This window comes from Daktulosphaira vitifoliae, unplaced genomic scaffold, assembly GCF_025091365.1.
Source record: "Daktulosphaira vitifoliae isolate Bord-2020 unplaced genomic scaffold, ASM2509136v1 Scaffold_2, whole genome shotgun sequence".
Taxonomy (NCBI): Eukaryota; Metazoa; Arthropoda; class Insecta; order Hemiptera; family Phylloxeridae; genus Daktulosphaira; species Daktulosphaira vitifoliae.
In genome coordinates, this window is record NW_026099573.1 from 2,650,078 (window position 1) to 2,665,515 (window position 15,438).

Below are 15,438 nucleotides of genomic sequence, written 5' to 3' on the forward strand. Positions count from 1 at the left end.
CATATGACAACTGTACAATGCACAAATGGTTTATTTAATAAATAAACTACTTATAATAGGAACGCGTGATTTTTTTTCTAAGTTATTTACTACTATATTAGTTAACAAAATAAAACTTCGTTTAACGAAGTCTAGTAAAGGAAAAAAATTATCGTTAGATTCTAATTAACAGTGGTCAGTATAAGATTTTGTAAGGGGTGTTACAAAATATATGCCTTGATCACCTTTTTTTTACACGTTATCTAACAAAATGTTTCTCCCTCAGTTTAATAAAATTCTGTAAATAATAATAATAAATTATAGTATTCTAATTTATGGAAATATTAGATTAATGAACTGTATTATTAAAATTTAAATATATTACAAAAATATCTTATATTTTAGCTACATATAATTTGATATATAAACGTTATATAATTTTTATGTTAAACATTTTTAATAATACAACTATTTAAATGAATGTTATCGGTATTTTAGATACAGTTTAAGGTTTTTTTTTGCCTTGTTATTTTTATATAATAATCATATTTATATATGAATATTAGTATAAGTCTGCCAGTTTGTCTAAAACACCCACTTCCCACAAAGTAAGATTTTTAACTATTTTAAAAATATTAATACATTTATACATACATATTTTCATATATTTATATATTTATTGATACCGTAGATTTGGACAGTTGCTAACATTTTTTTTGGAATAGTAATTGAAATTGTACTAGGTCCCCTAATTAGTAAATCAGAACCTGAATCGATGTTTGTATGCCAAGAGTATTTTAAAATGATTTTTAAATGAACATTTCAAAAATATTCTTGCCTCTTTTATTGATTAAGGTAGACTCGTGAGAGATTGGCTTACAAATAAATTTTCAAATTTATTTGGCAATTTTACATAGGGAATATTTAATTAATTTATCTTAGTTGCCGTATAATAATAAGAATAATACGTTAAAAAACAACAAAGATTAAAAAATTTATGAGTAGCACCTGTTCAAGAAAGGTGTCATACCCCCTTGAACAGGTGCCATACATAATTGAGGATATGAATTCCTCCTGACACCCTCCTTAAATACGACACTGCTAATAAAAACAAGAGTACAAATAAAACAGTTTAAAAAATGTTGTAAAGGTGTATGATTAATATATATTTTGACTTCCTTTGGATGTTTCATAATCTCTTGTAAAAAATATTATTAATCATATTAACTTATTACATTTGTAATAACTAAAGTAAGTATTATTAGAAGCTTTGAGAAAATCAGCCAAATCAGTAAATCCGAAAATAACTAACGATGAAAATGTATTTTCAAATATTTATTTTATTAGGTAATGTTGAAATATACGTGTAAATAATAGAACTGCTTAGATCATGAATATACATTTTTTTTAAATGAATAACATTTTGAACAAATGCTTTTTAATATATTATCTAGCATAATTTTTAATAGTGACTTAGAAGATATGACGAAACATTATTTTTATACATTTATTAAGGTCGTTCAATATATTTAATTAATTTTTTTTTAGATTTGTTAAGTATTATTGACTCAAATTAATTTTTCCAATGATATAATATCATAAAATTTTTAAATACAGAGATACTTAAAAAGTTAACACTTGGAATGTTATAACAGTATTTACACAATTGTTGTTTAAATATTAAAAAGAAAAAAATAAGGTTATTGAGTCCTTGATAAGGCACTTGGACAGTAAATTATGAGGATATTGAATAAAAAGGTACTATGTTTATGGGTTATCTTCTTTTTGTTAACTAATAAGTTATCGTCAAACTAAAGAGTACACCGCAGGGGTTCAAAACTATAATGTATTATTGTAATGTACAACACTATGTATAATAGTTGTTGATGGAAAAATGGGTCGCTTCTGGAGTTTGATTTGAAGGACTAAGTGTGACAAAAATAGTCCTTTATGAACAAATAGTCAATGTAATAAGCCTTTTGTAATAATAATCAATGCAATATCCCTTTATCCCATTTGTAAACTCAAATATATTTGAAACCTTAACAATCTCATTGGACAGTTCGTTTGAATAATATGAAATGCTTAATGAATTTGATAAAAGTATTAAGTAATCCCAAAATCTAAAAAAAAAAATACAAATATATTCCTACTTAATATACATGATAATGAATAAATCGATATTGAATAATGTGTTAGTCACTTAATGTAACTATTTAGAAAAAATTAAAAAGCATTTGTTATAATTAATATTTTTATAATTTATTGTACTTATTATAAATCAATTCTATATTAAAATTATTTTTATAGAATTATAAAGAAGCAATTCATTTAAAATTTAAATATACTTAAGGAAATTAATTTTACAAGATAAAAATATACCATAATTATGTACAAATCAATTAAATATTTTACCATCTAAAATTTGTTATTTATTTAATGACACCTCAAAACTATTTTAAAACGCGTAGCTTAAAAAATATTAATAAATCAAAAAGATTAATATACTGTAAACATAGACTAAGTTTTAAATAACGCTAAAAATATTCTAAGACTTGTTTTTAATAATTTGACAAATGTATTTGTCAAATATGTTGAATACTATAAATGTTTTATACATAACTACAGTTATAATAAAACTGTGTATTAAATATACTTTTACACGTTAAAACTATAACTGTATGATTTTTTGAAGGGAACATCGATAAGTATTAGGAAAATAAGATGAAATAACCTTTTAAATAAAATGGATTAATAGCTATTATTATAGGTATCATTATAGGGCGTTCTTAGAAGAGCGTACAGAATAGTTATCACATTCTTTCACCAACAGTCAAAATTTAACCATTTTAGTCAGCAATTTTTTGTTATTCATCGTGTAGGGTTATTAATAAAAAATAAGGATAACTTATAGGAGGTCACACAATTAAAAAAATTGTTTAATCAAAATAATTTGTTTCCCTTGACTCTCATATTGTTTTCTTTGAGACGGCTCTGATTTCATTTAGTATTTTGGAAATAAAAAAAAATGGGTACTAGTCCAATTTTATATTTCAAATTTAAGTGGCGCTATCTAGAAAATATTAATAAAATAACGCTGTAGTTTATGTTTTAAGTTAAATTATTAACTTATTTATTACGGAGAGATAGCGCTAATACATGCGGGTCAAATAGTATTCTGAAAAAACTATATGACAATTATAAATTATAACGTGGTAATTAACAATACCTCATGCAATATTCTCAATAACACAATATAAAATATTTTTCTTTTTTAAGGTGTATAGAATTCATAGTGTCTATTACTTGGTGTAAATTTTAAAAGAAAAAATTATTTATATCCGTCATTATTATCGATGTAATCATAATTAGCTTGATTTTTTGTTAAAATTTAGTAATTTGAAAATTACTGGTAGCAAACTTCAAGAATTAAGGTAGGAATATATATTATTATAATAATTTACTCTTTACAGTGTAAAATGTAAAGCGTGTATTTAAATGTATTAGTATTACACTACAAAATGTTTCTTTTAACAATAGGCAATAATTTAAATGAGAGTTATAGTAATCCATTGGTTACTACAACTCTTACTTAAATTTTTGGTTAGCGTTAAAAGAATCACCTGTATTGTTACATCATTTATATTATCTCTCTGATATATTTATATATGTATATAGCTCGGTTTACTCAAACAAAATAAATTATTTAGTTAACTGTTTGTAAACTTATAGGTCTAAATTTTAAAAATTCAACAAAAAAAATAATAAATCAAAGTATAAACCGAACAAAACATTTAGTAATATATATATAATCGAATGAATAAATAAATATACGTTATAGCGTCGAAATTTCCGAAAAATATATTTATTAAAAATATGAATTTGAAAAAAAGTAATCAACTCAATAGATCGGAAACATTTACAACCATGAGAGATGTATATGTAGATTCTAGAGTCAGTATTGTCTTTTATCTAGCTTATAATAAAATGTATAAAATATATTTTAATCCTGTTTATAACATAACATCTATGAGCATAAAAAAAATATTAAACAAAAAAACGTTGGTTTTGTCTTATTAAACTCACAGAGTCACAAAAATAAAAACATTTTTTTGCGATCCTGTGCGTTTAATATTCATTTCGTACATACCAATTTAGCACCATGTTTTATTTAAAATTCAAGTATAATATTATTAATATGCATTTGTATTTAATGAATGTGTTTGATTTTTAGATATAAATTAAGAATAAAATGGTCAACTATCATCTAAAGGCATATTTGGTTTAAGGCGTTTAGTGTAGGCAACTAAATTACCATAGTTTCTCGTAAATGTACATGAGACACTGTAGTGACCAGAAAAAAAAATAATTAGAAAAGTGGTACTAGGGTTTCAGGAAGAGTGCGCTATTTTCGTAACGACTTTCGTTAATTTCGACGCTGTGACATTATCGTATACAAATTCGTTCAAACTATTGAAAAATAGTACCAGGAGTTTAGGAGACGGAGATGATTATTTTGTAAACCATAACTGCGAAGACGGTGGTGCGCGGGACGAAATTGTAGCGTTCTGTCGGCGGGTGTTTAAGACAGCCTGACGTATTTGTTCGGTGGGATATGATATGGAAATCATCCGTATAGATTTTCCAGGTAACAACGGGTGCGGCGCAAAGTGGGACCAAACGCTGATTTAGCCGGTCAAAAGTACCATTTTTAAATCAACTAATAAAAATTTTTTTTTTTAGCAAATTTTTTAGCTTTGATGCGAAGCTGAGAAGGTATTAATTTTACTATGATGTGTTTTTTTTATGTCTGTTGCCACTTTTTCTCAGCTCTCACTGGACCAATTTCTTTCAAAAATATGTCAAAAGATCACAAATCGTATCTAGTTGGAGACATTACCCTTAAAAATTGAAAAAAATTCCCTCGTTTCCCGAAAATGGGGGAAATATCCAAAAAAATTACAAATTTAAAAATCGGTATATTTTGTCATTTTTTTTCACTTTTTTTTCTTAAAACTTCCATAACTTTTTCAAAAATCAACATAATTATTTTTTATACTAAGACCTCAGATATTTCGCTTTCATTTGATATCATTTTTTTGAAAATCTATCACTTATTCTGCTCACTGGGGGGATTTAAAATAGTAACTTTTAACAAAAAATAACTTTTTCAATTTAATTTTTGAAAATGTTCCGGAAATACTACGTCCTTTAAACATATATCAAATTAAAGCTTATTTTATATGCTATAAAATGAAAAAAAAAATTTGTCCCGACACTTTATCTTCTACATTTAAACGACTGCCATAGTTAAAAAAACACTATTTTTTGTTAAAATTTTCGATTTTGGATTTTAAATTTTCAACTTAAAAATGCTATAACTTTTTGAAAAATGTATATATCAGCACAAATTTTTTTTTTCTAAATACATTATAAGTACATCTTTCATTTGACATACTTTTTATTAAAATTGGACAATTTCCCCTTATATAGGGGGCGTTCAAAACTTAAAATATTGTAAAAAACATAGATCTTTTTCAACTGAACTTTTGAAAATGTTCCGGAAATACTGCGTCCTTTAAACATATATCAAATCAAAGGTTATGTTATATACTATCAAATGAAAAAAAAAAATTTGTCCCGACATCTTATCTTCTATGTGCAAATGGCTGTCGAAAATTTAAAAAAAAATGTAATGTTTGCGATAAAAATTACATTTTATCGGGATGTTTTTTGTACTTAAAACTGCCATAACTTTTTCAAAAATGAACAAATAAAAATAATATTTTTTTGTATTGAAACCTTAGATATTTCCCTTTCATTTGATATAATTTTTTTTGAAAATCTAACACTTATTCTGCTCACTGGGAGGATTTAAAATAGTAACTTTTTTACAAAAAATAACTTTTTCAACTTAATTTTTGAAAATGTTCCGGAAATACTGCGTCCTTTAAACATATATCAAATTAAAGCTTATTTTATGTACTACAAAATGAAAAAAAAAAATTTGTCCCGACACTTTTTTTTCTACATTTAAACGGCTGCCGTAGTTAAAAAAACACTATTTTTGTGTTAAAATTTTCGATTTTCGATTTTAAATTTTCAACTTAAAAATGCTATAACTTTTTGAAAAATGTATATATCAGCCAAAATTTTTTTTTTCTAAATACATTATAAGTACATCTTTCATTTGACATATTTTTTATTAAAATTGGACAATTGCCCCCTATATAGGGGGCGTTCAAAACTTGAAATATTGTAAAAAACATAGATCTTTTTCAATTGAACTTTTGAAAATGTTCCGGAAATACTGCGTCCTTTAAACATATATCAAATCAAAGCTTATTTTATGTACTATAAAATAAAAAAAAAAATTTGTCCTTTCTTCTATGCGCAAATGGCTACCGTATTCAAAAATATGCTATTTTAACAAAATTTTTTTTTTTAAATTAAACACTATCTACAGATTTGCCTCGAAGCGTTTTTTATGATAGTGATTTTAATCACTGTCAGATATCATTTATACTGGACACAACTATGCCACGACCCCACTGTGCCGCCACCCCACTGTGCTGGGTTTTTTATTATATCCTTATAAGGTCATGTACAAAAATTCAAGGCCATAAAATGATAAATTAATGGTTGAGTGCTACTTAAATATCATAACACTGTATTTTTTTGTTTTTTATTTTCTAGCCTTTTTATTATTTCTTCAATCATTTTTTCCTGCTTAATTAAAAACCTTAATTTTTTTTTTTTTTTTTAATGTTTAAAAAGTCATTGGCTTTCAAATTTACTAAGAAAAAATTTTTATTTCTTTTTTCTTTAATTTTAATAATTTTTTACACACAAAAAAATGCAAATACTTATTTTACATTGTTTTTTAAAGAGTTTAACTCAAAATTACGCAATATTACGATTACACTAATACATGGATGTTGTAGAAGAACTCTTAAGCTACAATTAAAAAAAAAAAATTTTGCGTCAGATTGCATTTGAGCCTTGCACATAGAATTTCCCTATAATAAACGTGTATTTTCGTAAAAATTGTAATTTTAATCATTTCATTGGTTTTATCAGTTCGATCAACTTTATCAGCTTTTAAACAACAATAAGTTTTCATTACAGTTGATATTCAATTGTAAAAGATGCACTATAATATATTACTATTATTACCAAAACATTTTTCTGTTTAATCAGATTGTGTTACATGTTATAAACGGCGCGTCACGTCATAATAATTTGCACATATTTTTTATAAGTTTCACAGTGAATTAATTGCAGTTTTGTTTTAATTTAAAAGTTGTAAAAATTATTCTATTATTTTGAAGTAATGGATAATCAAATATGTGGTAAGTGTTAACAATAATAAACTATATTAACAATAATATAATAGTATGTCTAAAATAAAACAAAATTTAGTGGCACGGTACAGTTGTATAACTTATTTTATATTATTTTATGTATATTATTAAAAACTTTATTTAAACTTAATTTTAACGAATCATTAGTTTTAATTACATCTAATTTTTAATAACGTGCCTTTTAGCTTCTGCTCATATGTCAAAATGTTTGTTATTAAACTAAGACTTGATTGATGTTATTAAATGTAACGGTATAAGCTTACAGAATATCAGTAATATTTCTTCAAGAGTAATTATTTTTGATTTTTTTAAATTAAAATATTATGGAATTAACTGGAGCACTACCTTTACAAAACTAGTTTAAAATAAAGTTTTAACATTTTGTATGGCGGTTTCTAGGAAATGGTCTATTGTACAGCGTCACAATGCAATTTTTTTAAGAGCGAATGCCGAATGGCTTAAAACGCCATGTGAAATGCCATCAAATAGGAAAATTTGTTCCAAACCTATCGATGGCAGACCTAAAGTTAATTTTACTGAATTTTCAGAACGTTCAAAGAGACGTAAAATAAACTCTGCTCTTACTTTAACAACTAAAATGACATCAACTGAAATTTTATCCGCTACAATAAAATTACAATTTTTACAAAAATACACGTTTATTATAGGGAAATTTTATGTGTAAGGCTCAAATGCAATCTGACGCAAAATTTTTTTTTTTTAATTGTAGCTTAAGAGTTCTTCTACAACATCCATGTATTAGTGTAATCGTAATATTGCGTAATTTTGAGTTAAACCCTTTAAAAAACAATGTAAAATAAGTATTTGCATTTTTTTGTGTGTAAAAAATTATTAAAATTAAAGAAAAAAGAAATAAAAATTTTTTCTTAGTAAATTTGAAAGCCAATGACTTTTTAAACATTAAAAAAAAAAAAAAAAATTAGGTTTTTAATTTATGCAGGAAAAAATGATTGAAGAAATAATAAAAATCCTAGAAAAAAAAAACAAAAAAATACAATATGATGATAGTTAAGTAGCACTCAACCATTACTGTATCAATTTTTGGCCTTGAATTTTTGTACATGACCTTATAAGGATATAATAAAAAATATTTGCTAAAAAAAATTTTTTTATTAGTTGATTTAAAAATGATACTTTTGGCCGCCTAAATCAGCGTTTGGTCCCACTGTGCGGCGTCTAGAGCATACAACTGTACGAAACACTGCTAGGTGAGAATAGCTAGCGAAAATTATTAGTTATCAAATGTTATTCTGATGGTTTGGTTTGGACCTCGTGTCTATAATTTGCAGGAAGCTTCGCATATTTTAGCGACCGCGCTAGACGCGGATCTGATTATTTATATTATTAGGCTTTCCCCGCCTTACTTCTTCACCCACTTGATGTAAAGTATTAGTATAACAATTATATTAAAACTAATTTGATTAGTGAAACAGAATGCCCAGTTTCTTGGGGGTTTGCTTGATGGGAAGATAGAATGTCCTGCGCTATTGTCTCTGATCCCTTTTAGAGTTCCGCAGATTAATACCAGGTCGAATGCGCCTTTCCGAGTCACACATGCCCCACGAATTACCTAATGAACGAACCCCTCCGCTGGTTTCTTAGAAGTGCTAATGCAGATCATAATTTTATATTATAATAATATTTGTATTGAGTTTAGTAATGTCTTATTCATATGTTTGATTTATTAGTTGTAAACATTTTAGATATTGTCTTTTTTTTTATGTATTTTTTTTTTTTGTGTCTTCCTCTTAATTTAGTCAAATTTTACAAACATTCTATGTAAACATAGATGCTTGTAAAAAATCCCGTAAACTAATATAATAAATAAATAAATAACCGTTAATTAAAAATTATTAATGTTTGTAAAATGAGTTTTGACTGAAGATTTGCAATGAATTAAATTATTAACGAATAATTTTAATTTTAAAACAGTTTTCAGCACAAAAAAACGTCGAGGTCGTTTTTATATTTCTTAATCATTACACAGCGAAAAGAAATTTATATAAAAGACAGTGACATCAAAAATATTTAAGTTTTTGTTATTTATTTACTACAAGGATGTTTAATTTGAACACGGAACAAAACATTTTGGTTGGTCTTGTTCTGTTTTAAATAATTGAAAAACGACTAATTTGACAAAAATTAATTGTTGACTTATTAGTTTTACCATTTTTCGCTTAAATTCGAAATTGATATCTGAGTAACACAAATATTTTTATTGCGAGCTTATGTAAAAACATTTAAATTATATATATATATAAATTTTTTAACGGTTGAGTTACCTACTTGAAAATGATAGTTCAAAATACTAGCGAGTGCTTAGTTTTGACATGTTTGTTTTTTATCCAATTTAAACAAAACATTAACTTGACAAGATGATAAGCGAAGAGAGATTTATTTTAAACATCCTACGCTTTTGACCTAATAGTATTGCACAGCTGTTATTACATAAATGTATCACGTGGGTTATACACCAGCTAACGAAGAAGGATCGCCCACTGTAAGTTTCGAATGCATTTCCTGTATTATTATAAGGTATAAATATGACTATTGTGAAATGCAAAAGTTGACTGTAATATAACAGTAACAATATTTTTAAGGTAATACCCGTGTTTTATAATGATTTCACATAAATCCATCTATATATATAAATGCTATAAATGGTCCGTTTTAAACGGTCTTATATTATCTTTTTTCATTAACACGAAAACAGTATAAAGTTTCCACGCTAACGTCAGTGTACAACATTTGACAAACTTGAACAACAAATGAATAATTCGTTCTTATTATTAAGTTTTGAACTACACATACAATAAAAATATTTGATTTAAATATATAGTTAATGTATTTGAAAATATTACAGGACATTCGAAGTGACACAGGAAAAATGGATGAAAAGAAATTAAATAGAGTCTATTGAATTAAAAATTATTATTGTCTAACCTTCGCAAGTGAACACGAATGAAATACTGTCGTTAATTATGTGATACACTCTATTAAACTTTACTATTAAACTGAATGATTGGCCTCTTCGTACCACTAAGCCAAATTTTTCATTTCGCATACATGCATATTTGCTTGTCTTGTGCTTAGTTCCATTTTCTTCTAAACAGTAATCAATCCAGTCGACCACTAGTGGTCCAGTGGAACTTCGTCTACTAGATGCTGGCACTGCAAAAAATATTTGTTTTTAAATCAATAATTTTCACAATAATGGTCAAAAATAGTTCACATTTATAAAACAATGTTAAAAGTTATTAATAACTTCAATTCAATTTTTTTTTTTGCTCTATATACACTCTTATTATAGGAATGTACAGAGAATATACACCATATAGTGTAAAAATTTATGTATCCTCTATCTATGTCCATATACTAGTTATAAACTATTAATATCAGTAACAAAATCTTTTTTAAATAATAATGATGTTAACAAAATTATTTTTGATATTTTTATTTTCATATATTACTTGATTTACCAATTATTTAAGTATTTTTTTAATTCATCCCTTGTACCTTATAATGAAGTCAACTATATTTTTTTTCAAGGACAACATACATATGTAACTAGCTTATAAAATAAAAAAATGATCTATTTTAGGAAAGGGCAGGTCGATAAAAAATGTTAACCCATTATTTCCGAAGTTATACCTATTTAAAAATATAGAGTGGAGGTGATGTGTGGGTCGTGTTATTTTAATCATTACGCATTACTCTGCCACGCTCTTACTCTACTCTATATTTAAAAGTGATAATAACATCTGAAATACAAGTCTTAAAGTTGTTATCGACCAGTTATTTTCTTATTTTATAAGCTAGTTTAAAAAAACAAAGTTTAATCCCTTATGAGGTATTATGGATGAATTAAAAAGATACTTAATAATTAATATTAAATCAAGTAATATATCAAATTAAAAAATACCAAAGATAATTCTCTTAATATAATTATTATTTTATGAGAAATAAAGTGGCTAATATTGAAATATTCACTCCAAATAGTTGATATTCAAATATCAGTAGAATTATATAAAAGAAAAATGTATTTTTTAAGTTCAATTTTCTTATTTAAAAAAGTCAAATTAATGAGAGGTTAAAATTTTGCGATTGAAAACATTTTTTTTTGTTAATAAAAGGTCGAACAACAAGAATAAAACATGTTTAATAGTTTCATTAAATTTTGAATAATTTGCTGTTATGGCATAAAAATGTGTTTTTGTTTGATCAATAGACACTAATTGTTTGCTATTTCTGTGCAAATTAAAACAACGCATTTCCGTTTTGTGAATGGGAAAAACCTTTAATTTATTCTGAAGAAGTAATGCGTGAGCAATCAATGAATGGAGTATACGTCCGATGTATGTATTTTTATTAGAATCGACCTTGTCCGACCTCGTGTATAAGTCTATTGTGGACGTAGGACGAGTTTACTGGAAATTGCATAACTTGATAATAGTATTGCACAAACGCGTTCACAAAATAGTATAAATTATAATTAAACTGACGGTGTACATAATAGTAAATTAATAATAATAGTAATAATATCTACGGTGGGCAGGCTGATAGATGTAGGCGTCAACTTAAAAACGCAGTTGTGTGCTAAAAAAAATGAAATAGGTACTTATAGTAATTGATGACGCTTAAATCGATATCGCATGTGGTTTTGGTTTCAAAATTGAAATTTTTCGAGTTATAATTTCATGTGCTTAAGTTTTATCAAAAGCCTACTTTTGTGAGAATTAATCAAGTTATCATGTTGTCAATATTTTATTTAGTTGTGTATCAATTTTTGCCAGACACATTTTCTTTAGGCTGCTTGTTAAGCAGCGAGATTAACTTTTAATTTTTATTTTTAGTATGCATTAAAAATGCATTAAAAGTTAATGATTTACTAAGAAAATTATTTTATTTTATAAGACATAAATAAGATTTTAAAATTATTTTTTATGAATGCTATGCTAAGTTGTAAAAAAATGATTTTAATTTTACTTAATAATAATATGTCACTATAACAATTTTTTTTAAAACTATTTAATCACATTTTAACGCATTATCATAAGTAATTGCTTTGAAAGTAATCGCAAGAATAATTTATAAGATTAGAAATTATAGTTTTTAACTATGAATCTAGTTACCATAATTTATTGGGTGTATTATGTTCCAAAAATAAACCTACCAACGTGGGCCAAGAAAAACGTACAGTTCCCATCATCTTAAATTTTCAAAGTTGTGTTTTTGCACTCAAAATAACTAAAACTAAGACAGTGAAAAGTGATGACTCAATTATTTTTAATATTCATTAAAGTGGAAATATTGTATTTCTTTCCAGTTACATGAAATAATAAATATATATACTTTTTTACAACATAACTTATAACAGACACCGTAAAAAACTTTNTGACCAAGTGGAAATATTGTATTTCTTTCCAGTTACATGAAATAATAAATATATATACTTTTTTACAACATAACTTATAACAGACACCGTAAAAAACTTTCAGGATTTAATCACAAGTTACAACCAACTTTACTTAATTAAAAAAAATACACCGTTGCTGGATTAACAGCATGTAAAAGACTAGTTATAATAATACTTATAAGATGTCAAAAATTCTTATGAATAGAATGGTTTTTGAATGCATTCCAAACATTTGATCTGTCATCGCGTAAGGTAACTAGACAAATTAGATGAGAGTTGTACAGAGGTAGTTATAAATCAAATATAATTAATATTAACGTGCTTATTTATTTTATGCACAATATAAGTTTCTTACAATTTAATTCAGCGTCAACTTAAAACTTTCAAGTAAAATAAAATGTGTTTTTTTAAATATAAAAAGAGTTCATCGATTGAAAAAAAATAAACTAATACTATCAATAGTTTTTAAACAAGTATTATTTACCCAAAATGGCAAAGAATCCTTGAACATTTTTTGTATGATACACCAAGTTAAAGATAATATATTTTTATTCAATAATAACACTTAGAATAAAACTCGACAGATTGTCAATCAGGTCTTACAATTGTTCCAAATACGTTACATACAGTTGTTGACCAAAGATCGACAAATCGAGAAAAACAAAACTCGTTCATAAATTCTATACAGTTGACGACTACTGTGACACACACACCTTATTTTATTAGTAAATTAAGTTAATGTCTGAATTGAAATTATAATAACATCAAGTACAAATACATAATTAAGTGTTAAATACGTCAAAGCTGATGACATATTAAATGTATTACGCGATATTGCAAATTTGATTGATAGTTTTTCATTCCATCAATTTAAATAGTAAGATATGTATATTAAAATAAAAAAAATATATTCTTCAACTAATCAATAAATAAAACTATAGATTAAATTATTTATTTCAATATTAACATGTTTCACTAAATTCACTAAAGTTAGTAAATAAAAAATGGCATCTAAAACTTCTTACTACTTATATTTAAATAAATTAAAGTGAAATAAAATTTAAATGGTTTGAAATTTCAAATGAATTAAATGATTGTCTTTTTTTTTAAGTTGAATTTATAGTAGTAAGATCATTTTTGCTGTAGAAACATTTAACCAAAAATACCGTAATCAACTCTTATTAAGGTTGGTAATAAAGGAATTATAATTGTTTCAGAGTATTATAATCATTTGAATTCCTTAAAAAGCATTACAACTAATAATTATTTTAAGTTTTTATTTTACAAACAATCCTGAGTATATACATTTTTAGATTGAATCAAAATTTGTATTATCCCAAAAATTGCATTTAATGTAAACACCAAGCGTATCAAAGTTTCAATGTATAAAACAATTGTTGAATTTTCAACGCATATATTGTATACACTATTCAATTTCAAGATAATTACTAAATAAATCCGCTATTTTAATAATGAAAAATAAAAATATTAACTTTTCAATCATATCCAAAAAAGGTAGTTTTAAACTCTTTCCATCTTAACGCAATTATATGTATCTACATAGGCAAGGCAGACAGCTCTTTTTATATTTATAATTAACGACTTATATAGGTATTTGCGGTAAAAACCGGTTGTCAATCAACCCATATTTATCTTATGAATCTCTAAAAATGACCTAATAGTCTATAATTAGTGTACTGTATAGATACTGTTAAAATATAAGATACATATCATCACGCAAACTATTATTGTACTTCAGGTTCACAGTGTTGTATATTGAATATTTAAAGAGATTTGAGATGAAAACAATTTTTAATCATTTTTCTCTATTATATTCTGTTTGATAATTTAATACTTACTTATTTCGTTTCCCAAGGAACTGTTATCGTCGTCCTCGTACGGTTTGGATATACCTCTTCCCATAAATCCAATATTTTCCGAACGCGGTGTCTTTGGTCTGTAGCGATCGAACAGTGCGCACAATCCGAAACAATCTGTCATAATAACGGCACCATTCGCAATGAGCAGAAATAACTTAATTAAAAATAAATATACTTAAAAACTAATTAGATGAATGAGCAACTAGGCATAAAAAGTATATTGACCGACAGTTGTTCGAATGACACAATCGGCGTCACACAAACGAATGAGATTGAGTTTTTCATCTCTGATCATTCATGAGTGGCCAATGTGTGTTTATTATAAAATGTATTGCAAGGCGGTGGAATGTAGGCGTTGAATTGCTGTATCTCCACTTTTTTCTACACTCTTTCTTTTTAAAGTAACCTTAGTACGTTTTCAAGTTACTTCCTGAAACTTTTGCATTATCAATTATAACCTGGGTTTTATGTTATTTTTCTATTTATGTGCCACTCGCATTGATTGTAAGGCTTGTCTGAGTTTTCCTTAAAGCGTGGGACTATTCGAATATCTTACTGTTAATTTTTCCCTTTATCCAGACTACGTGTATAGTGCATAATTAATAATAAACGCATAATGAGTAAAACTATGAGAGTGCATTACTCATATCCTATGGATAATACTATTCTAATTCTTGCCTATGGGCAGCAGTCTAATTTATTGACGTACATAGAGGTTGCAACCAACTATGCCCTCATATAATTTTACAGACTAATATTCCATATCTATAAAAAAATT

The 15,438-nt window shown here is 25.8% G+C and overlaps 1 protein-coding gene and 1 long non-coding RNA gene across 5 annotated transcripts in view; one reads left to right on the plus strand and one right to left on the minus strand.

Moving 5' to 3' along the window:
* The window catches only part of LOC126898783 (annulin), a 30,321-nt gene extending 15,379 nt beyond the window's left edge, over positions 1-14,942 (minus strand). For all 4 annotated transcript variants that reach the window (XM_050673127.1, XM_050673128.1, XM_050673126.1 and 1 more), the window contains exons 1-2: positions 14,640-14,942; positions 10,308-10,535 (exon numbers count right to left, since the gene is read on the minus strand). In XM_050673127.1, the coding sequence (XP_050529084.1) occupies positions 10,308-10,535; positions 14,640-14,781 (370 nt within the window). In that variant the 5' untranslated portion in view covers positions 14,782-14,942. The remainder of the gene's footprint in view (positions 1-10,307; positions 10,536-14,639) is intronic.
* Positions 478-10,344, plus strand: LOC126898898 (uncharacterized). Its single transcript, XR_007702416.1, has 3 exons — positions 478-587; positions 3,375-3,413; positions 10,228-10,344. It is a non-coding gene; the product is annotated as an uncharacterized LOC126898898 (long non-coding RNA).
* Positions 14,943-15,438: the final 496 nt, after the last annotated feature.